The sequence below is a fragment of the Amphiura filiformis genome, chromosome 16 (assembly GCF_039555335.1).
Source record: "Amphiura filiformis chromosome 16, Afil_fr2py, whole genome shotgun sequence".
In the NCBI taxonomy this organism is placed as follows: Eukaryota; Metazoa; Echinodermata; class Ophiuroidea; order Amphilepidida; family Amphiuridae; genus Amphiura; species Amphiura filiformis.
The window spans coordinates 2,731,066-2,754,786 of record NC_092643.1 but is presented as its reverse complement, the minus strand read 5'-3'; the positions used below and the strand labels follow the sequence as shown (position 1 = coordinate 2,754,786).

Genomic DNA, 23,721 nt, shown 5'->3' with positions numbered 1-23,721 from the left:
AAAAGTGTATTTGGTTATTTCAAAAATTCTGGTTTTAATTATAAAGCAAAAATAACATGGTAAAATAAAAGAAAGCCCATTTACTTTATTTGCTTATTAACTGAGATTTAATGTTTTTTATTCAACATTATACTCTATTATCCTACAAGCACAATGAAATTGACAGAATCCAATTAGGTATAAGTTAGGACATGTGTAAACATTACAAATATACTAAAAGATCAGGTTTGAAAAAAAAACCTAATTCATTTGAAAAGATCATACACTGGTTTGTTGGTAGAAGCAGCCAAAACAAAAAGTAGTTCCCAGCATCTTGCGAATGGTAGTGAGCTTTAGCAAAAATTGCATTGCTCAATTCGTAGCAAGCGTGTAGAAGAATTCAAATATCACAGATATACTTTTGTAGGTCATGTGGTTCTTGAGTTATGTTGTAAAGAGGGCTGAAACAACAACACTTTTGTCAAATGTACGTAACTCATTAACAACAATAAATTAAGCAAGTTTTCAAAGTATATGATTTGTAGAATGAACTTGTACAAAACACCAAAGTGTTATTTTTTAATAATATATTGATTCATATCATGAAAATCGATTTTTTTGGCTGCTTCGACCAACAATACCTCTTATACCCTTAAGCAAAAGCAGATACACATTCCTCCTTCAGAAGGTACAACTGTAGCAATGTGTTCTATTGCATAAAATGTTAATTGCTTGGAATCTGCAGAGACCTGCCACAAACAAGGTATGTCTCAGGGTAACAATTGAAATCAAATGTTAATTTTCATACCATTAAATTTTTGCAGTTTTTAATAGACAATATTTTATCCCGGCCACATTGTTTTTCTCTTAATTATTACACAGGCTCCACATAAATGTTAAATCCAGTGAAGCGAATTCCTTAAACCAATTCCCAAAGTCGTTAATGTCAGCTGAACTTGTCTGACTTGATTATTTTCTTACATGATAAATTGAATTCACTCTTGCCTTTATCTAACTGATTTCAAACCCTGGATTCCAAGAACTTGGCTCTTCTAATCAATATACCCACCCCATTAGGGACAAACTCTTATCTAATATATAAAATTATTTGTCATGATTTATTATTAGTGGGGTAGAGGTTTAGAGCTAGCTATATCCTATAATGATGGTAAATCCTTTTTAACTATCATTTGAACCTCGAATGGAATCAGGCTACTAAGAGATAACAGTGGAGGAGTATCGACTTTGTTATCAGTAACATATCCTTCACGTTTTTCTCAGAAACATATTTTGTCCTTCACGTACGCCACTATGTATTGCGACCGACAATTATATTTATTTGTTTGCAACTTTGCATTACTGTAATTCTATTTACTCCAGAAAAATACAGCACTAATGTTTTGGGATTTAAAAAAAAACATTATCCTGTTTTGCCAAATGAAACAGCTAAATTTTTTTACAATCCTTTAGTAAGTCTTTTACTGGCAATGAAAGTCAAATTTTAAATTAGGCCAAATTTTGAAAATAATGGGCCAAAAACATGGGCCAAAAACATGGGTCATTACATTATGGTGTTTTTTGTATGTTGTGACAATCAAGCCGTAAGACTTGTACTATAAAGACTAATTTCAGATTAAGCGTTCCAATTTTTGGAAAACATATTTTCTAAATATCTTTTATATGACCAATTATTAAAATATTCATTTTATGAGCCAACTCATAAACCTATACTCTAACTTTGAATGACTAGACTCATGTCTAGTCATCGAATTTTGTGACTGAAATTGTAAGAAAATATGCAAAACTATTAAAATTTGACTTTTATTGCCAGTTAGAACTAAAGGATTAAGATTTAGCGGTTTCATTTGGCAAGCCAGGATAATGTTTTTTAATCCAACAGAATTAGTGCTGTATTTTTCTGGAATTTATGCACTAGTTATTTTAAGACTGAGGTAACAACAGCTTGGTTGTTTTACCAGTCCGTTCGGGTGGACACACACTTGGGTCCTGATGTGACCAGGCTCAAGCAAAATGCTCACAAAGGCAGATTGCAGTTAGAAGAACACATCGGTTTCATTTGGCAAAATAGGATCCAATATTTTTTAATTGAAAAGAATTAGTGCTGTATTTTTCTGGAATTTATGCACTGGTTATTTTAAGACTGAGGTAATAACAGCCACATACACTTGGGTCCTGATGGGACCAGGCTCAAGCAAATGCTCGCAAACCCATATTGCAAAGATGCTTTGAACATGGGCTTTGAATCACATTGCAATAGCTGTAACCTAGCTTTCACAAGGGCTACTGGCAATTGATGGAACAGCCTAGTTCTCAGAAATCACTATTATCGTGATAATATCGCAAAACATGCAGGCTATATTTGTGTGACCTATTTATTAGAGCAATTTATCAACAGTCTTTCAACTAGATCAGTGCAAATAGAATAGAAGAAAAAGTCTGCAAGAATTCCACTGTATCCGAAAAATGATGGTCAAAGATCAGTCTGTAAATACTCTAAAGCATGAAGTTTTGGAGAGAATCCATGTTTCTTTGACATGAAATCGTCACAAATTTGTACAGGAATGTAGGAAAAAGAAATAATTACTTTCGATGGTAGGAACTAGGAAAAGTGATTACACTTGGAAATCAAACCAGTACATCACGTTTGCTAGACTATTTGGCCTCCCTGTTTTTGGTGTTTTTTTCATGTTACTTTCAAAATAGGCCAAAGTCTCTCAGAACATGTAGCAGCGCTTTGCAGAAAAATGGGCGTTTGCAAGTATCATGACATCAGTTTCCAATCATATTTTGTGTGCATCTAAAAGGCTGACTTGCTCTTCTCAATTATGTCTGTTGTTGCTGTTGTATTTTATTTGAATGAAATAAAGAAAGTTTGAGGTAGTGGGTCTTTGGGAGCGGACTGTGTACTGGTATGAGGGTCTTTTGGCAGTGGCATAGCGTGGGTCATCACATTGGGGGGCACCGACCATGATTGGGATTTGGGGGCAGCGGGTCTGATTGGGGGCACAAGCCGTTTTTGGCAATTTTCCTATGTTTTTTTTTTTAAATTTCAGATCGATTGGGGCACATGCCCCCCAGTACCCCTATGATGCTACGTCACTGTCTATTGGAGCTGCAAACAGGTTGATGATTTGGGTGCCTTCCATATTCAATTGGGCTGCCTGACTCCTGTCCCAATAAGTCCCAACATCTACCATCTTGACACAGTTTATTCCCATTTCCGGGTCTAAAAAATTGTGGTAATCAGGGCTACAACATATAAGTTTTCTTAAAAAAACCTCTAGGTATTATATAAATATACAAGCATTCTTGGAAAAAAGTCTTGATTTGTTTGTTCCAACCAAACTAAAACAGGAATATTTTCAATAACTATTTTCAGCTCTTATCCCTGCAGATACTGTAAAGGCAATCCTGGCTACAACATAACCGTTGGGTAATAAGAGGTCTAGGTACTAATACATAAATAATTACAAGCATTCTTGGAAAATAGTCTCGATGGATTTGTTTGTTTCAAATAATCTATGAACACGACTTTTTTCTCAATAATTAATTTTAGCTCTTATACCTGCAGACACTTTTAAAGGCACTATCAGTGCAATGGAACAAATTATTGAACTTTTTAGGAATGATGGTTAAATGGGGAAGGAAAAGTCTTAAAATAGTTATTAAAGGTTTGATTGTCATATTGGCAAAATGAAGAAAACTAAAATTTTTATAAATAAAAGCTCTATTCGGTTGAGCAGTGGCTTAGCTGGGTGGCAGGGGGCATTCCCCTGTGAGAAGTCTTGCCTCCCTTATGGGATGCTTATTTAAGATTTCAGGCCTTTTTTGTATTTTTTTTACCATTTTCAAAGTTTCCCCCTTGAAAGTTGTCTTGCCCCCCTTTGCCCACCCTCAGAAAAAGTGCTAGCTATGCCACTGCGCCACTGCGATTGAGTGTAGCTACAAGTGTACATATATTTAACAATTACGGATATGTGACCTCAGTTTTATTTTGATAAGGTCATGCTTGATCTTATTACCACTCTCTGCACTAGGATTTTTTGAGGGGCATGGGGAAGTCAATTTCGGGGGAGAGAAATCAACAGGTTCTGCTCAAAATTGTCTCAAAAAGTGGAAAGTTTAATAATTTTGGGTTTTACTGGGGAAAAGAGTTCCGACTGGGGGACATTTCCCGCATGCCCCCCTGTGTCGCCACTGCTTCCCCCCATTAAAATTGGTATTTTGGCCTCTGAAGCTCATATTTTTTCATATAACTCCAGTAAAATTCTTTCCCAAAAATAATTTCAGGTGAGATTTGAGAATTTGGGTGCCTTTGATATTCAAATGGGTTGCCCGATTCCTGCAATCTTGACAGTTTATCCCTTTAGTCTAAACTTTGTGGTAATCATGGCTACAACATAACCATTGGGCAATAAAAGCTCTTACATTAATAATTATAATATAACAGGCATTCTTGGAAAATAGTCTTGATGGATTTGTTTGTTCCGAATAATATATAAGAATATTTTCAATAATTATTTTTAGCTCTTATACCTGCAGACACTTCAGGCACTATCAGAGATCCTGCAAAGAAGTACAAATATTGAACTTTTTTAGGAATGGCTTATGCAAGCATCAATTTGAAGCTTGAACCTACCCACCTCAAGCCTCGGCATATTATCGACATCGATTCAATACCAATGATCGAGGTCAACAAAAGTATGACCTCGATGGCATCGAATTGACGTCGATAATGTGACCGTACGCTTGCATTAATGGGGAAGGAAAGTCATAAAATAGGCATTAGGTGTTTTGATTGTAATATTGGCAAAATTAAGAAAACGGCAGTCTTGATACATAAAACAAGCTCTATTCAGTTGAGCGTAGCTACAAGTGTCTATACAGACATGTGATGTTTGGTGGCTGAAAAGAACAAAAAATGGGTAATTTTGCCAAAAGGTGGGGAAGGGACACATCCCTCAGTCCTCCCCACCGGGGGCACTTCAATTTGAAATGGATATAGGTGTAGGGCTGGCACTTTCGCACCCAGGGGCATTCGGTGAGAGCAAAATGTAAAAAATATGGGGTCATTGGGTGAGAGCATGATTTTTGGCATTCGGTGAGAGCAAAATGTAAAAAATATGGGGTCATTGGGTGAGAACATGACCTTTTTTTAAATGGATCTTTGGGTGAGAACCGAAACAGCGCCACAGAAACCTCAAAAATCAAATTTCTAGTTCTAAATGGCTTCAAATTTCTTTGTTTTTTCAAAATAAGTAACAAAATCAGTGATAAATAAAAGTTGTCTTTGGGTGACAGATCAAATGGAAAAATAAGGGGTCTTCGGGTGACAGAGAGAAAGAAAAAGTAAAAAATATGGGGTCTTTGGGTGACAGCGATGCTGAAAAAGGGGTCTTAACAGCCCTACATACGCGTCACCTCCAAAGTTGGAGTGCCCCCTGGGCCCCACCCGCCAGGATTGATGCCCATGACCTCATACCACCCATCCATTATCCTCTTGGTGATCACGAAGAATGTTTTGCTGCTAATATTAAAACCGCTGGAGCAATTTAACTTCAAAACTTAGATCACATTGTTTGGGTGACAGGCCTTCACCATGTTCATGGTAGGTAGTTAACATTGTATGGAAAAATTGGACATCCTCCTTTAACTTTAAATATGATACCTGATTGAGATTTCCTTGTTTCTCTGTATTAGCCCTTATTCTATTATCTAGTTTAACTGTCTGATAAGACCCATCTATATAGATCCATAAAAAACACATAGACAGACAGCCATTACCATAGCAACAACTTTCTGGAAATTTTTGCGGAATATTATTTTTCGCCAGTGGCATAGATTTCTTTTTGACATGGGGGTGTTGGGGTTGGAAAAAAGTTCTTGAAGTATAGTGACCTGCCCTAACAGTTAACCAAGGGTTTACATTTTATGCTCAGATATACAGCCACACACACACACACCCCAATATACATTAGCGCTCATTTCATAGACCCCTTTCCAAACTGTGTTTCATAGGGACAATTACAGAGGCATTTATTAGAGGGGGTATTTATTACAGAGTGTGGTAGGTGCTTACTTAATGTGTTATGGAATTCAAACTGGGTATTTTCATACAACCCAACCTTTGTTTTACAGTACATATGACACACAATATGAAAGTATCTATTCATCTTATGGGAAAATTTATTTGAGTGTATACATACTCTCAGAAGATATAGTATTTATATTTGAATTATAAACAATTATTGTTAAAATCATCAATGACAAGCTGACTGCTTAACCCCATGAGAACTACCTGCCGATTGGCCAAAATGAATATTGTGTCCAATTTTGAACCAATCAAGGGAGGTATTAATAAGATCATCTGCAAATACCAGTTTGACCATAAATAGTTAAAGCCTAGTCATAATTGGCAATTGAAATGCACATTTCAAGTTATCAACCAATCAGAAATGCTGTTAGATGACCAGTAGTGTCCAGGGGGTTAATGCAAATAAATTGTTTCTGTAGAATACAGAAATCATTTCAAATAACTTAAAAATTAAAGAATTGCAGATTCATACGTAGCGGTAATAAAATGAAAGCAATTTAAATTAAACTTCAACACTACTTGTTTATTTCGCTTACCGGGAGAGCTTTTAAGGAACTTCCTTGTCTTCAGCGGATGCTGTTAGCTCTAATGGTTTTCTTGGAAATGGCAGGAAATTTCCGACTTCTGTGATGTCATTGAGTGTGACGTCACCTGATCAGGTCGGTCTCTAGCGGTTTCCAAGAAAATCATCAGAGCTAACAACATCGGCTGACGTCAAGAAAGTTTGTCAAGAAAACATTGTTAGGTACATTTGAAGAGTTCTGATGCAGAAAGCAATATATCAATTTTTGAGATATAGGCAAATATAACATGTCAAATATAAAGAACATAATAAGAAAATTGGTTGTTTTTTATCAGATTTTAAAAGATATTTGGCTTGACATCAAAAACAATGCACAGCTGGTTGTCACCCAAGTCCACAAAATGTCTTATTTCAACTGCTCAGCGCCAGAAGTGGGTAAGTGTGAATTACATGTTACTCATTTCGGCAACAATTGGACGGTTAATTCTGCCCTCCATAATAAATGCAAGCGATTTTGTGGTATAGGCCCTATGTGTGTTCACTTAATCAATTAGATACAAGTGACCATGCTTAGACCCCAAAGTCACTTACATGAGGGCAGAATTAACTGTACATTTGTTGCAGAAATGAGTAACATGTAATTTGCACTTACCCACTTCTGGCGCTGAGCAGTTGATTTATCTGCATACAAATGATGAAATAATAAAGAGGTTAGATGCAGAAACACTATACACATCATTTTCAAACTTTCTGCGTTATGGCCACCAACATCTGCCAATATAATGCTATATACTGGAATACAGAGATAAAAAGACTAGTTTGCGTCTGACGTCACTGTCAATCAAATTCCCTACGATCCTTGATTGGTTAATAGCGCGTAAAAGGAAGGTCGATTTATCTGGTGCCCATCGGAGAAAAGGAATAGCAGAACATGGCGAAAAACTACGTACTTTTACAAGGCAAAAAGCAACTTTTCTAGGCATTGTTGACATGGTGCCTTCATGAGAGAAAGTTTCCTACTATTAAGACCCAACTTTTGAGATGGTTTGTATGTTTGAAGGTGCAAAATTAACAATAAGGGGCTCGGTTTTACCGCCACGTTCAGCAACTCATATCATCACGACACTTGTAAACAAACCGTGCTCAAGTTTGATTGACAGATGACGTCAGACGAAAACTAGTCTTTTTATCTTTGTCTTTCATTATACCTTTAAATTGACACACTTCTTAAGAATCAAATGTATCTAAGCATCAACAGTAAGAAGCTACCATCTTGTAGAAGCAGCTGACAAATCATCACCCAGATAGTGATTAGTCCTTGCTGAAGCAAGCACTTAATCTAAAAGCAGCAAAGATCTCTGGTGGCTGCACAGGTTTGATCTCAGATCTCACAGATTTTTCGGTGCCTGGGAACCGAGATCTCCCACTGGCTATGGGCCTGTTGGGTGTTCTGTACGGTAACTGCTTTTAATGATATAGAGGGTAGTCATTAGTCAGTGCCCAAGTATTGCTGTCCATACGGGTCCTCTTTGAATGTAAACGGGATGGATGGGACAGTCAGGGATTTGCACCCTTCTCTTTTTGAAACTGGCCGCCATATACAGTCTAGGTATCAGAACTCTATACACGGGACAGGCAGCTTAAAATCTCTTCTGAAGGACAAGAGAACTCTCATGGTTAAATGAACCACGGAGAGAGCGGAAGTCTGAATTTAATCTACAGATATTGCCAATTAAATTCAGACTTTTTTTCCAAGCCAATGCCCTATCATGTTGCCACCTGCTGTGAATCGAACCTGGGATCTCATGCACCGTATACCGAGATATAGCTAAAATATTGTAAAATTTCTTTCGAGGGTTGAGAGACAGAAAGCCTCAACTCACAATCACCTGCTCTAAAAAAATGAGCATAAAGTCACCAGGACACTATAGAAGATACAGTCCATTAATCATGACAAAATCCAATAGAAAACAAAAGACAATGTGGAGGAAATATTGATTTTTGATTCATGCTCATTTTGTGAGAGCTGGTCATAGTGAGTTACGGCTTTCTGGTTCTGAACGATCGCTTTTTTATTTCTGTTCCATTGAAGCAACACAAAAATAGCTATATCTGTGGGACTGCATGTCCAATTTTGATGGAGTTTTCAGTACAATACAGCACAAGAACTAGCAAGTTTATACAATGGAAAAAATAAATTTGAGTTTCTATGGTACCCTAACCATTAGACCATGTCCTCCCCCATTACACCCATCAGACTGATTTCATTACTTCTTCTTGCCCTTCCTCTTCCTTTTGTTTTCGTTGGGATTTCTCCTGCTATGTGACGAGTTATTTGACAAATGTCTGACTCCCAGCTGAGCCGACCGACTTGTTACATCATTCACGGCAAACGGCGATGCGTTTGTCACAAAGTCAGGATCAAAGACGTCTGTGCCTTTGCGAGCCTTCCGAGGCAGGTGATTCAGCGGTTGAGGTTGGTCTTCAACTAACAGCGGATTATCTGCATGTTTTCCTCCTTTGGGTGCAGGTAAAGGATACTGCAATGAAAAAAAATTGATTGAAAAATCAATTTGAAGTTAGGATAATAAAGAAAAGTTAATCTGTTATGATCTCACTGTTTTCAGCAACATTACTGTAAAGGTATGCAAAGATGCAGGGGCAGGTAATCCAAATATAAAAGGTCAATTTTGTTTTGGTAAAAAACATTGAGAATCGGGCCTTTTTTAAAAGAATAATTCACATAAGATCTTTTTTTTTTTTTTGCAGCAAAAATGTTGAAATCAGCCTTTCTTGAAGGAAAAATTCACAAAGGTCCACTTTTGAGCCCACCACACTCCAAAATAAATCCTAGGCCTAAAGGTATGTCAGGAACTATGACTCAAAATTTAATTGAATTGCCATCACAATATGTGAAGTATTTTGAATGGACACAAATAAAAATCAATATTTGAGTACCGGTAACAGACAACTTATTTTGCATGATCACGCCACGTAATTATTTCCCATCAGCAGGTATAACTCAAATCAACAAAACAATAGGAAAGTTTGCACTGTGTGCCAGACAGGTAAGTCAATTCCCTTTGTGAGTTTTGTTGACGCCTATTTCTACGAAAACGAAACAAAAACAAAAATTACCCTGGGAATGTCAAATTTCCATGTTGCCTCATGCATAGCAATAACTGAAGCATAATTCTTTGTATGCAGCCTTAAGTTTGGTGGAAATGGGCTATTCCATTTAAAATCCACACTACCCCTGTGGAAGATTTTGGAAATATGTTCCACAGAGGGAGTATGAATTTCAAAAGTAATTAGCACATTAGGCAGCTCCATTTGAAACTCACCCTCCTTCTGTGGAAGATTCAGGTTGAATCTCTCTCAAAAAGTGTATGAAATTCAAATGGAGCTGCCGAATATGCTAATTCCATTTAAAATTCATACTCCCTCTGGGGTAGTGTGGACTTCAAATGGAATAGCCCAATGTGGGTGATTTTATGCATGTGTGCCGCAAGAGCATCAACGTACTGCCCTTGTATGCGCGTGCATAGGCTCTGCAGGAATAGATTAACGTACACAATTTTATACTGCCACCAGCATAATACACATCCACCGGTATGTCACTACCAAACTTTAGGTGATGCAAAATACAAAAATCTACAAAATTACTGAATTAATAAAACGGTGCCTTTCTCTTTATTCATGTGATTTATAAGTATCATAAAAAATCACGTCAAATTTTCCTTCGTAAAAAAACAACAAACTAACAAACAAAACATGTGGCCACATATAGTGGGTTAACTTGATAATAAAACACTCTATCATATCATGCATGAAGGATTTTCATGAATGACTGATCCAGGGTATTAGTTAACAGCAGCAATGGGGATTAATGTCCACAAATTCTCTGAATCCAGGCTAACACAAGCCTGTGAATTTGAACAAAAAGACATGTGTTATGCATGATTTGATGTATTCAAAACCGGAATTGGACATTTGTCAAACTCCCTTTATTATTTTGTTCTATCTATCAATAGCACCTGCAACTTTGATTTACAAGTCACGTGACTAAATGCATCACAAAAATATAACCATAATTGAAAGACTGAATTAAAAAGAATAGTTTGCGTCTGACGTCAGGGTAAAAGCCGTGTATGATTGGATGCTGACCTGCGCAGTACAGCATTTTTGGTCTGGTTGACAGAACGTCATAAGCAAACTAGTCTTTTTAATTCGGTCTTCAATTATACCTCCTTTTTGAAAGAAAATAACTCAATTTCAAGCTGAAACTGCAGAAAGAAGATAACCCTTGTTTTTTTTTTTGTCATGAGAGGGCAACATACTGGTATACATTCTAAATAAGTCAAATATGGGTATTACTGATTATGTAAGCCTACTCAGAATTAGCCTAGTATCAAGACGATAATTGGAGACAGGGATTATACAGCTTATGGAATAGAGCCATCTAATCCTTCACTGAAGTCTTGAAAATAGGCTAATTTTGTGTATGCTTCCATGAAGGATATAATCAATGCAAAAAAAATTACACGCAGATCGCATACAAACACGCATTCTCATCAAAGTTTACCAGACGCATGGTGATATACTCCACTATATTCCCCTCAAAGAGTGACATTCAAACATGGTGGATACAGGACTCCCTACATCCCCAATCCCATTGAAAAATTAGTTCCAAAAAGACAACCACAGGCTCATCAGTGGATAGGTTGGAAATTCAATTTTATTAAATTCATTAAGGGATCTAGAATGAGCGTTTATGGCGTTTCGACAGTATTTTTTGTGGGACATGAGAGCACCTCAGATGTGTCGAATTGCATTCTGAATCTGAGCATGTCTTTCTGATATCAAATAATTTTCATTTTTGAAATTCACGATATAATACAAATTTTATGACAAATTATTAAAATTTGATATTTTTCAAATTTTTGACATATAACAGTCCTCAAAATAAATTTTATAAATCTAATGATATATTCTTAAAGTGTATGTAGCTGGGAGGAAAAGCCGACGATCAATTGAAAATTTTGACCTTTTATATTGAAGATATGGATTTTTTCCCAAAAGACTTTTTTTTGGTGTTTTGGGAAAAAATCCATATCTTCAATCTGAAAGGTCAAAATTTTCATTTGATCGTCGGCTTTTCATCACACCTACATACAGTTTAAGTATAAATCATCAGATTTATAAAGTTTACTTCAAGTACTGTTAAATATCAAAATATCAATTTTTAATGATTTGCCATAAAATGTGTATTACATTGCGAATTTCAAAAATCAAAATTATTTGATATCAGAAGGACATTCTTCAGTATTCAGAATGCAATTCGATATGTCTGATGTGCTCTAATGTCCCACAATAAATACTGTCCAAAGCGTTCATACCCCTTCCCTTAAGGTCTCATGCTACTTTTTCCCTCATTTCATTAGGTCATTTTCTATAAAAAAAAAAAGCTTGATCGAACATCCACCCGTAGAACAGTGTGGGTTTTTTACCCCTAAAAGATCAAAATTTTGCAGTTTTTTGAGTAAATATTACCCCAAGTAATGGGGTAGGGTTTTGAAACTCGGGCAGCATACCCATCAAAACACCCTATGGAGTTTTGGAGCAAAATCTGTGTAGTTCTACAAACTTGGGTTTTCTCCATTTTCCACCTATGGCATAGAACAAAAACACGGAAAAACATGCAGCCAGAGGCAGTTTTAGGAATGCTGCAGTTTACGTTCTGTGGAATTCAATTGAAATACATGATGGGTGATATGAAAGACAATTCAGGTTTTACTTGTCAAGACTAACTCTGCGGTGGGCTGTCATGAACATTCCAGCATAATAGTCAACAATCAATCAATTTCATTATTTAAATTAATACAGTTCCAAAAAAAAAAAGAAATTCAAACACAAACAATTAAAATCTAGATTTCAGCATTATGAAATTTACAATTCACAGGAATATTACATTAATTTTTCATAAGAAAAGACTTATTTTGTTTGAACATAGACCTGCCAAAACATGAAAATGATTAACTTGCAGATTAAGGGTGCATTTTCAGCCATTTTTTAATTTTTTTTGAAAAAGTGCCTATTTCTCATTGATCTTTAGCAAAATTTTCAATCAAAAAATTGATATAATTTCGGGTCAAATTTGGTTCACAGTCCGGTAGTTTTTCAGAGTCCCAGTCGTACATCCCCACCCAAATCAAAGTTGAGAACCCACCTCTCCCAGGAGCGAAATTTTGCTTAACAAAGCTGAAATTTGCAAGTAAGCACACAAACATGTCACAGCTATGACACCATTTGTTCAACATGATTACACCTCTCAATTTCCAAAATAAAAGGAGAGAATACAACATACTACACATTTGAGTCTAGCTGTCTATCTACTTCAATACATATTGATATTTCTTTACTGTGAAGTACACAATGAAATGACAATTGATGCAAAGTTTTACTTGACCTGAGATTGAAATCTCAATTTTACATCTGAAGCATACCTTCATGCCCCTTGTACTGATAACTTTATGTTTGGAGAAGTGCAGATGCTGTTGTCCGGTGTTCTCGTCTACTGACACTGAGACCTTTGTCAATGTCTGGTTACCGCATCCCGGGCAAAACTTCTTGTTTGTGTTACTGGTTGTCCTACAAGACAAAGTAGAAATAGAAGACAATGTCTCATTTGCCAGTGTAAAGTCTGGTTGGATAGTACAAGGTCAATTTGGTTGACAGTTCAGAGCGTTGCTTCGAGTGAGCAAGGTCCTTGGTTAGATAGGAAAAAACTTGCAGGTCCCCATTGGGAGATCTGAACAAGTAGGGGTGTTTGTGATCATGTTTAAAACAATACTGCCAAGAAATTACATACAGTAAGCCAAAGAATTAAGGTACCAGTTGTGTTCACCCCTGTATATCCTAAATAAAGACAAATGTGCCCAAATTAAAACAAGCAGTCAATACCTTTACTCTTTAGCTCTGATTTAAGACCTTATTTGTTGAGATTGGTTGAGAATTAAAGAAACGGTGATCTAAAACCTAATGAAAAAAACAAAATCAAAATTTGCACTTTTGTGCTCTAATCAATGAAAGCATAACGCTAGTTTTAACGTGCTAATCAATGGAAGCGTGGCGCTAGTTCTCTTATTCACAAACGTTTTGTGTACAAATCAATAGGGCATGCAATGCAGCAAACTGCAACTTTTACATTGGCATCTTCCTTGGGTTTTGGGATTGCCGTGTCTTTATTTCTTGAACAATTTCAACGAATGAGGTCTTAAATTCGAGCTAAAAGATGCAGCTATTGGCTGCTGGTTCCAACTATGACATATATGTCTTTGTTTAGGATATACAGGAGGTGAACATAACTGGTACATTAATTTTTTGGCTTACGGTACTGTAGATTTTGCTTTAAACCTGTTCAGGTGGTTTCCCTGCCTGATAACGATATGCATTTTCATGTCATTTGCTGGAAAGTGGAAGCAGGCAACCTTGGACATCCTCAGTTACTGGGTGTCCTTGGTTTTATGCTATTTTCAGGTATGCAATGCATCCTCCTTTGCAGTTCTTTACATATACCCAACCCCATACAATAAACCAGCATCCAAGTCCTTACTTAAAACATCCATAGCATCTGAGTACAAAACTCTTGGCTCTCCTTATACGTAACCCATCCACAGAGAGGACTGGTATGCCCATCTGAATTAACACATTCTGAAACATTAACGAGAAAAAGAAACAAAGTCAGCTTAGCAAGTAAGCTCAGATTACCATGATTAATCACAGAAAGTACACATTGCTGATACATATTACAATCATAACTACAGGATCATTTGATTTCATTTCATTTGCAGAAAAGTTGATTTTGAATTTTCTGTTGCCCACCTGTACTTCAATTTTAGGGCCAACCATGAATTCATTATTGAGATTCTTAGTAAATAAGAATAAACTTAAATCTCAATTCAGCCAATTTGACTGAGTTCATCAGTACAGTTTGTCCACTCTGAAGTAAAAAGTGACAATGTGTGTGTATACTGCGTGTAAACAGTGCTCGGTGCTGCATCCCTGCTACAGGTATGCGTGCCTTCAAAGTCGACACAACATGTACGTCCGCATCGGTACTTTGTACTTCTGAGTAGACTGACTTTATATCACATCCTATTTAACATTCTCTTGAACTCTGCCATAACCAGATATCACAGGAATGTCATGGCATTAAGCCACAGACATTTTGTCAAAATCACAACCTCTCAAATGTAAGCAAATTACCTGCATGGCGAAATCAGTAGTCATACAACCCACAACGATATCAGCTGCTTCCTCATCAAGACCTCCCATGCCTTTGTGAGCTTCTTCCAAGTTGCTAGGGGTAATCCATCCCTCATCATCATCATCTTCCTCTTCATCCTCCTCCTGTTCTTCATCTTCCTCTGTTTCTTCGAGGTCACCCTTCTCCACACATTCATCTTGATCACTTGGTCTCAAATTTTCATCATTGACATTTTCCTTTTGATCATCAGCAGTTCTTGATATTGATGAATTAACTTGTTCACTGCTTTCACCTAAACTTGAGTTTGTCGCTTGTGCAGTGGATTCTGTTTGAACATCCTGCTGATCACGGGTCTGATCATCAAGTCTACTCAATGTGAGTTCAATGTTACCATCAGCAGGTGTTGTTGCTGATGTTGAATCGCTTGTGTTGAGCTGGTTTAACCTTTCTGTAAGCTCTTCATCAACTTTAGGTTCTTCCGTGGCTACCTCCTCTTTGGAACTCCCTTCTTTGGGTTTGGCCTGTATAGGTATAAAAACATGAAAAGGTGCATTAGTCTTTAATCTTAAAGATAAAATAACTTGTTTGTTTCAATTGTATTGCTCTTTATCCTGCCTACTAAAATACTGGTTTTTGTAAACATACATTTTTATAGTCTTGATTCAAGCATGTATCCACCATGTACTGAATGTTACTGCCCCAGTAACCCAATAAGCTACAACTTGAACAAGACTCTCTTGCACGATCAGAGACTAGATGATATAGAAATAAACAGATCGCTGTAGCTTGTTAATTGACAGCGGCCACAGGATCACACAGTAGGCACTAGCACACTGCCGGCCAGGTGATCGGCTGACCGTAGTATAAGACAGAGTCTTGACACTAACATTTTCAAAGCGCAACTTATATAAACAATTTCCTGTGAAAAGGCAGTAAACCGGCAGAAAACCCTGTTTTTTACTTCCCAACATGTAACCAGGGATTATAACTTCTCAAAAAGCCATAGGTCCAATTATTGTATAGCATGCCATCATACACAACAACCATTTGGACTAATTGGGGTATATTTTACTTCAACCAGAAAAAATTTATACAAAAATTAAATATTAAATGATTAAATTATTTATTTCCTTCTATTCAGGGTCAACCCTACAGGTGTCTTGGTTGCTCAGTCACGCAAATTTAGGTCAAGATCTTTTTGATATGTCGGTGCCCTGAACATTTGGTGTTCAAGACATAGTGTGGCAATATGATGGTATATATGCAAAAGTAAAAAACAAATATTAAAAGAAAAAAAAATTGGGCCCCAAAACACTTTTTTCTGTGCCATTCAGGCAAATTTCTAATTTTTATCTGTATTCCCACAACCAAAAATGACTGTGCTTATCTGCCGACATAACAATAATGTGCCTATTGTCTCGATGAAATCAATGAGATATTCCATTTGAATCCATCCATACACACCCTCTGGAAGACATGGCCTTAATCTTTCACACATGGGGTATAGCACTTCAAATGGAGTCACCCATTCAGGTAACTCAAATTAAAATACATACTCCCTGTGTGAAAGATTAAGATCATGTCTTTTATAGGGGTGTATGGAATTCAACCGGAATAGCCCATTCTGCTTGCATTACTCACCTTTGGGTAAACAAAACCAACAACATTTGTAGCTTTTCCAAATGGCTTCTCATCATCATTGCCAGACACATCCTACAAATAGAAATGACAAAAACAGTTTCAAATTATGCACAAAATAAGTTAAACCAGGTCTATCTTTGGATAAGAAAAGAGGTACCGCTACAATGTACCTCATTTCTTAACATGTATAATGAACCACTTGTCTTGAATCACTGAAGTTTTCAGTGAAGTTATTGAATTCCTTGCCCCTATGATATACATAACTTCTGTAACCAGTATGTAGTTGTTTTTTGAGAAAAATGCAAAATTAGTCAAAAAATTGATCAGAGGGTATAGTACCACCTTAAGTGCACTAGTATGGCAAAAAAGTCTTTCAAGACTTTTAATCAACTGGGCTCTACTTTTTTCACAAAAGATACCTACCTGTTTATCTTCCTTTTGTTTGAATGCTTCATCACCGAGTTGTTCTTTTGTGATCTGATAGGCTAATGCTAACACACGCAGATCAACAGCAGAGAGAGTGGAGTAGTCCCCTGTCTTCCGTGCAAAGTCTGAAACTGTGAATTAGAATAACAATAACAATCAAATTTACAACAAGCTTTTCAAGATAGATTGGCAGACTTTTACTAGATTTATTCAGGATAGTGACACTCATTTTCAATCACGGTATAAAAAGTAAAGGCACTTCACGGACTTTTAGATTGCACAGTTGCTAGGCTGTTGAGTACACATAGTAACACTTAGCCTTAAATTTACATACATGTGTACGAAAACATTGTGCGTGAAATAGACCTACCCTGTATTTGATTGACAGTTGCTGGGCATTTTCAGTACATATGGCGCACATTGACTGCCATGAATTTGGACAATCTCTGGCAAAAATGGGCGCATCACGAAAAATATGAATTTTTTTTTACAGAACAACACAATTTGCATCACCTTTTCCACAAGACACTCTCTTACACAAGATATACCACCACATCCTTGTTTGTGCATTGAGTAATGTGACTAGGGGTGTGATCTCGGGTAATTTTGTACCCGGGTACCTGGCACATTTTTCGGGCAATTTTTTTTTTAAGTCATTTATTTTTTCGGTTTTGTAGTGTCCCTGGACCATGGTCAACCATGAATGATCCTAGGTCTAGGTCCAGGGACACTATAGAACCAAAAAAATAAATATCTTTTTTAAAAAAAGTGCCCGGGTAATTGGCTTCTCGGGCAGGACTTCAATTCCCAGGACTCACTCACACCCATATGTGACTAACTTCATTTACGCAAACATATGGCTCTTACATGTATATACATTATCACTGGAGAATCCTTAATTTATCTACATGAACATGATCATATGAATCTCCATTTTTACAGGGTTCAGCAGCAAGTACTGTAGTAAGGATCATGATGAAAACATGGATATGTCGGCTGCTTGGAGCACAGACCTGTGAACAACTAAGGCTACTTGCCACAAAAGGGATAACTGCTCCACGCAGCCTTTGGAATTAACTGTTTTGCGCTCCAACTAGTCCATGTATACATTTTGTACCGTACTTAATCATTGATTTGAAAGTGACAAGAATGCTATTCCAGAAATCTCAATTTCTGTTCCTAGTCTCATCTGATCTCAAGTAAACATTGTATAGATCACTACCTGCTTACCAAATTGGATTGCTTCTGATGATGGTTCCTTGCATTTGAGTTCATAGGGCAACACAGCTAGCCTCTGTCTTGTGGCAGAATCCCTGATTTCATTCACTACTCCATAACTTGTGTACACATTCTCAGCTATCTCCTGGAGTAAGAGAAGTACAATAAATAATTAGATAATGTTGAAGTTGGAAACTCTAAAACGGACCTGTATATTTGCCGTCTTTCAAATGAAAGAAGATCATGATGAGAAACATTAATATATTATTGCTTAACATCAGGCCAGGATTATTATTAAATGTTATTACCATACACTAAAGAAGTTTGTTCAGCTTATAATTAGCGAAAAAATGAGACTCATAACTCGAGATGCAAAGCTAGAGGCACCCTACGTGAGTGACACACAGTATTATTTGGCGTCTTCAGCTTAGATGAGCGCGACATGCGACAGCATGCATTAACTTGTAATGCATGGTATTGTTTGGCACATCATGCATGCATTTATCGAACTGGAATTATCAAGTATTTTAGTTTCAACCTGGGAGCCAAGGAAGAACCTTGGACAGCTAGCAATAAATAGCTAGGCTTTGTTGCAGTAAACAACAAAGTTATAGTCAACTTATACTATGATACAACAAATCATATGCTGTTCTATTAAATATATGATAGAGTAGTGATGGCTAATGGAATTCCATTCTACCTAGGAAAATGCCAGGTTCTGATTCTCCATATCACCAAATGCCGCAACCCACTTACCCCATTATATTCACATACACAATTCAAGATCATCCTATCTAGAAACGCCGATATTATTATTTTGTCATAAATATTTGCAAACGAGAGCAGACAACTGGTTACTTTCTTAGATACTACATGTACACACAGAAATAAACTAAAGGAAGGACATAAATAGTCATGGTGTTGCATTGCAAAAAGAGTCCAAGTCAGCATCACAAGATGATACTTCGGGAATAGTTCCAATAACTCACGACTCCGACATGTCCTTAAAGCCATATTATAACATTTCTGTAAAAATAGATTAGTATTTCTTTTCCATAAAATGTTAGCTTTTACTGTCAGATATGTCCCCTTTTAATTTTGAGCCGAACAAGTGAGGTAAAGCATAGAAAATTGAAATTTACTACTAGCGCCCATGCATGTTACTCCCGCGGCTGTAATACGGTACGATCCTCGGAGGGTTTGTGTATGTGTATCCCGCACGCCGTGTACGTACTGTGCATACATGCTCGACTAATATTTCCATCGTAATAATAAAACGCCGGTTCCGTCGTTTTATTACAAAATCTCAGATTTTGACAAAACTACAGCACCTAAAGTCTTGATTTTTGCAGAGTATCTTTATTACAATCGTGTAAAACCAGAATTTAACATTTTTTTGAGGGCATTCTCCTCAGCAAATGTTATAATATGGCTTTAAACATTCGAAATTTGTAGTTACTACAACTACTTCGAGACATACATTACATGTACTAACAATGCTCCAGCAAGTGTGTCAATATAGCAAAGCGACAAACCGGTAAGCATGGCTGAACTAAAGAAACTGACACTCCGTATGGAACAAGGTCTAACAACATGGGTGGACAGGATGGGAAACGAACGATATTGCTGTTGCCGCATTAAGGTGACATTGACCACCATCATCTGAATGTGTTCGAGGTGATGAAAAAGTGTTGGGAGACTGAATTTAACATTACTCCAGTCCAGAGCATGTACAATGTAGATCTTATTGGAATCGTAAGTGTGCATTGTTTACCACAACAACATGGCCCAGATTCAACTTCATATATTGTGCTTCTAATATTTGTACGGTAACATGTCATAAATTCATAATTATGCCAAAATCCCAATTGGCCCACTGGGCCCATCCAGACAGAAAATCTCCTGGCCCGACAAGACAACTACTGGCCAGGGCCAGCGACTAAATCGACCCCTGAACACTAAACAATCACACTGTCGCTGAGGCCGATCAACGGCCTTGCTGGTCGAGAAGTCTAGCCACAAATTTGCTTACCGATGAGGTCACATTTAAGACTAGAAACCGTTGCTGCTTGCATTTGAAATCTGGTCAGATTCCCTGAAGCATATTCCCAACCATGTAAAGCAATGGAAGTTCAGAAGTAAACAAAGCCGATCACGATGGGCGATCGTATCAAAAATGTTGCTAAAATTTTACTTCAACAAAATTTTGGACTGTTCAAAATGGGCGGTCTTTATTCAAAAGATACAGTTGACTCATCGAAATAACTTTCATGTCAATAGTAAAGTATTAACAGAATCTTAAGTCTTAGCTTAGAGTTCTCAAGTAACGGTCTTGACAACAACAAGACGGTTGACCATGTACATACATGTATGTACATGTATGCATTGGTCGTCGGCGCTTAGAACAGTCTCTGTCATGTCTGTTTAGACTACGCAATTGCCGATCACTCACATATCACATCGCGTACCCGAGTCCCTGACCACGGAAACAATAAAACAATTGATTTTGATTTGTTAGGAAATTGCGCTTAAAGTTGTTAATTTCGTGGATTATAATTCAATACAAAACGTAAATTTTCGCGTGTTGTCATTTTCGCGCTTTCACACCTACAACTGGCGAAATTCGCGAAAATAAAACCCTCGCGAAAATAACAGTTACCCTCCCCCAGTGCTCATAATTATTGCACAGCCCCTGCACACCCACTGCTATCCATGTGTATCAATCATTATTAGAGATTGGTCCAGTACATAGAGCTTTATACCGGGCTTTAATACAGCTCTATGCAGCCTTGCAGGCTATAATTAAAGACAGAGATAAAAAGAATTTATCGCGTCTGATGTCACTGTCAATTACGATCCTTGATTGGTTTACACAGGTTAATCAGCGCGTAAAAAGAAGACCGATCTATCTGGTGCTGATCGGAGAAAAGGAATAGCAGCAAATGGCAAAAAATTATGTACTTTTACAAGGCAAAAAGCAGCTTTTCTAGGCATTGTGGACATGGTTAGAGATTATTAGAGATTGGTCCAGTACATAGAGCTTTATACCGGGCTTTATACAGCTCTATGCAGCCTTGCAGGCTATAATTAAAGACAGAGATATAAAGAATTTATCGCGTCTGATGTCACTGTCAATTACGATCCTTGATTGGTTTACACAGGTTAATCAGCGCAGAAAGGAAGACCGATCTATCTGGTGCTGATCGGAGAAAAGGAATAGCAGCAAATGGCAAAAAATTACGTACTTTTACAAGGCAAAAAGCAGCTTTTCTAGGCATTGTGGACATGGTGCCTTCGGTTATGAAAGTTTCCTACTATAAAGACCTAACTTTTGAGATGGTTTGCATGTCGAAAGGTGCAAAATTAACAATAAAGGCGCCCGGTTATAAATCCGCGTTCAGCAAGTCATCATCACGACACTTGTAAACAAACCGTGCTCGAGTTTGATTGACAGATGACGTCAGCGCGATAAATTCTCTTTATCTTTGTCTTTCATAAATAGTTCTCTAAATCTTTGTCTTTCATTATTGTTCTCATATCATTCTTGTGTTTATTTACTGTATACCGGTACGCTAATTGAGCTTCCTCTAATTTGGACGTGCTCTTAATTTTATGTTGTTTTCTTTTTATTGTATTTGTAATTCCAACTCGGATCGATTTCCCGGATCGACTAGTGAGCCGCCTAATCGGATTATATGGATGTGCTCCTCTCATTGCACAGTCACAGTTTTTACTGATTTGACACTTTGACGTTTAGTCAGTGATGCCAACGCCGCGCCTTAGGCGCACAATTGGGCTACTTGGCCATCACTTGCCGCTACTCAAAAAAGCATGCCGCTACTTACAAGTCTAAAATTGGGCTACTTTTGCCAGTCTCAGGCCGCGGCACTAATTTTATGTATTTTCCTTTCAATTTAGCCGATTTATAAAGGTTTTGACTTTTGAGTCTTTGAAGCTCCAAATTGAAATTACAATGGGTTTTGTGACCATTTATTGATCGGTCAGTAACTTCCCAGTAAGTACCGGAAGTTTCAAATTCAAGTGCTTTTCTGCCCAATTGGGTGTTTTGCGTTCTAAATTAGGGTAAATCCGCCCAAATATCCGGTATTGGGCGCTTTTTTGGAAGCTTAAAAAATTGGGCTACTTGAGAATCCTTTACCGCGGCCTGGTGAGTCAATGCGCCGCGCCTTGACGCTGAAAAGTTTTGGCAACACTGCGTTTAGTCAACGAAGTGGGACTGGAGCCATGTACTTTTGCATATTATCTTTTATAGGGACAGGCACATCTGAGCGAGGGCGCTATTTATTTTACTTGATAATAAAGCCCTATGTAAATCTGTGCCATTTTGTGCCACTGAAAACACCATTCTTGGAGAAAATGATGAATAAAACCAAAATTAATCTGTTTCAGATGCTCTAGTTTGCATTGACAACAGATTCAATGCTTTAGGAAGCAGAATGCAACATTGACTTCACTTTTGAGTATTTTTTTCTGTGAGATATGCCTTGGTGAAAATCACCGTTTTGGTCAAAAAAGGGGTCAAAAAGGGGCATTTTTGGGAAAATATTCAATTTTGACCCAAAATTCATCTTCTGACAAAAGGGAAACATGGTTTGACAAAAACTTTCATCCTTTTCACATAACAATTCCAGTTTACTTATTTGCACTTTTTTACCACCTTAAAATTTGAATTTTCATACAAAATTTCACAGATGTGTTGAAAATAATAACATACATAATATTCAACAAAAATTAGATTAAATTACAGTGAAAACAAAAAATTGACAGGGGGGGCACAAAAATTATCAAGTCCCCCCATGCACTCCTACGGTAAGTCTTTATATCAGAGAAAATGGCCCAATGTTCCGACAGTAATTTCGTCATAACTTCACTTAGCAATACAGTAGAAGATTGGTTTTGGTGTCAAATTGTTTCTGAGAAGTTCTCTCTTCCAATAAACAACAATTCATGTTAATAGAATTAATTTGAAATTTTTATGCCTGTCCCTATCTTTTATGATATGTGTTTACGTTTATCGCAGTTCTGCTTTGTGAACTCATATGTAATGTATTAAACTTTAAATGTCGTTGTTTACCCTGTCATCAGGGGTGCGCCTGAAGTAATAGGCGGGATGTCCAACCTATCTATCTATCTATCATGCATGCATGGTGCATGGACAGTTTAGGCATGGATGGTACATAACATGGTGGTCGAATTCGACAGGCAGCTGCTTGGGAATAGTAGGCTCCATCACATTTGTATGGCAATCTCAAAGAATAACAGACATGTCAACAAATATTTCACAAAATGAAAGACAAAATCCATGAATTACTAGCCTTACCTGAAGCTGAATATTCTTGAAAAAGGCAATCGCATCAACAACAACGTGTTTTACTTGTGACTTCGCCATTTCCGAAGATTTCGCAAGTAGAAAAAATTTAACCCGCATGGTTGATGCAATTTCGTTGTACAAAATATTACAAGGTGAAATAATATTATATTTTCATTTATCCTTAACACTACCCAATTTTATTAAATCTACCACAGTAA

The 23,721-nt window shown here is 37.1% G+C and overlaps 1 protein-coding gene across 1 annotated transcript; it reads right to left on the bottom strand.

Annotated features, from left to right (window-relative positions):
• Positions 1-6,160: 6,160 nt before the first annotated feature.
• On the bottom strand, positions 6,161-23,604 carry LOC140135418 (RNA-binding protein NOB1-like). Its single transcript, XM_072156909.1, has 8 exons — positions 23,513-23,604; positions 18,184-18,316; positions 16,951-17,084; positions 16,528-16,599; positions 14,886-15,407; positions 14,233-14,330; positions 13,124-13,268; positions 6,161-9,157 (listed from the first exon to the last, which is right to left on the bottom strand). Exons 1-8 carry the CDS (start codon positions 23,579-23,581, stop codon positions 8,885-8,887), a joined length of 1,446 nt encoding a protein of 481 aa, XP_072013010.1. The 5' UTR covers positions 23,582-23,604; the 3' UTR covers positions 6,161-8,884.
• Positions 23,605-23,721: the final 117 nt, after the last annotated feature.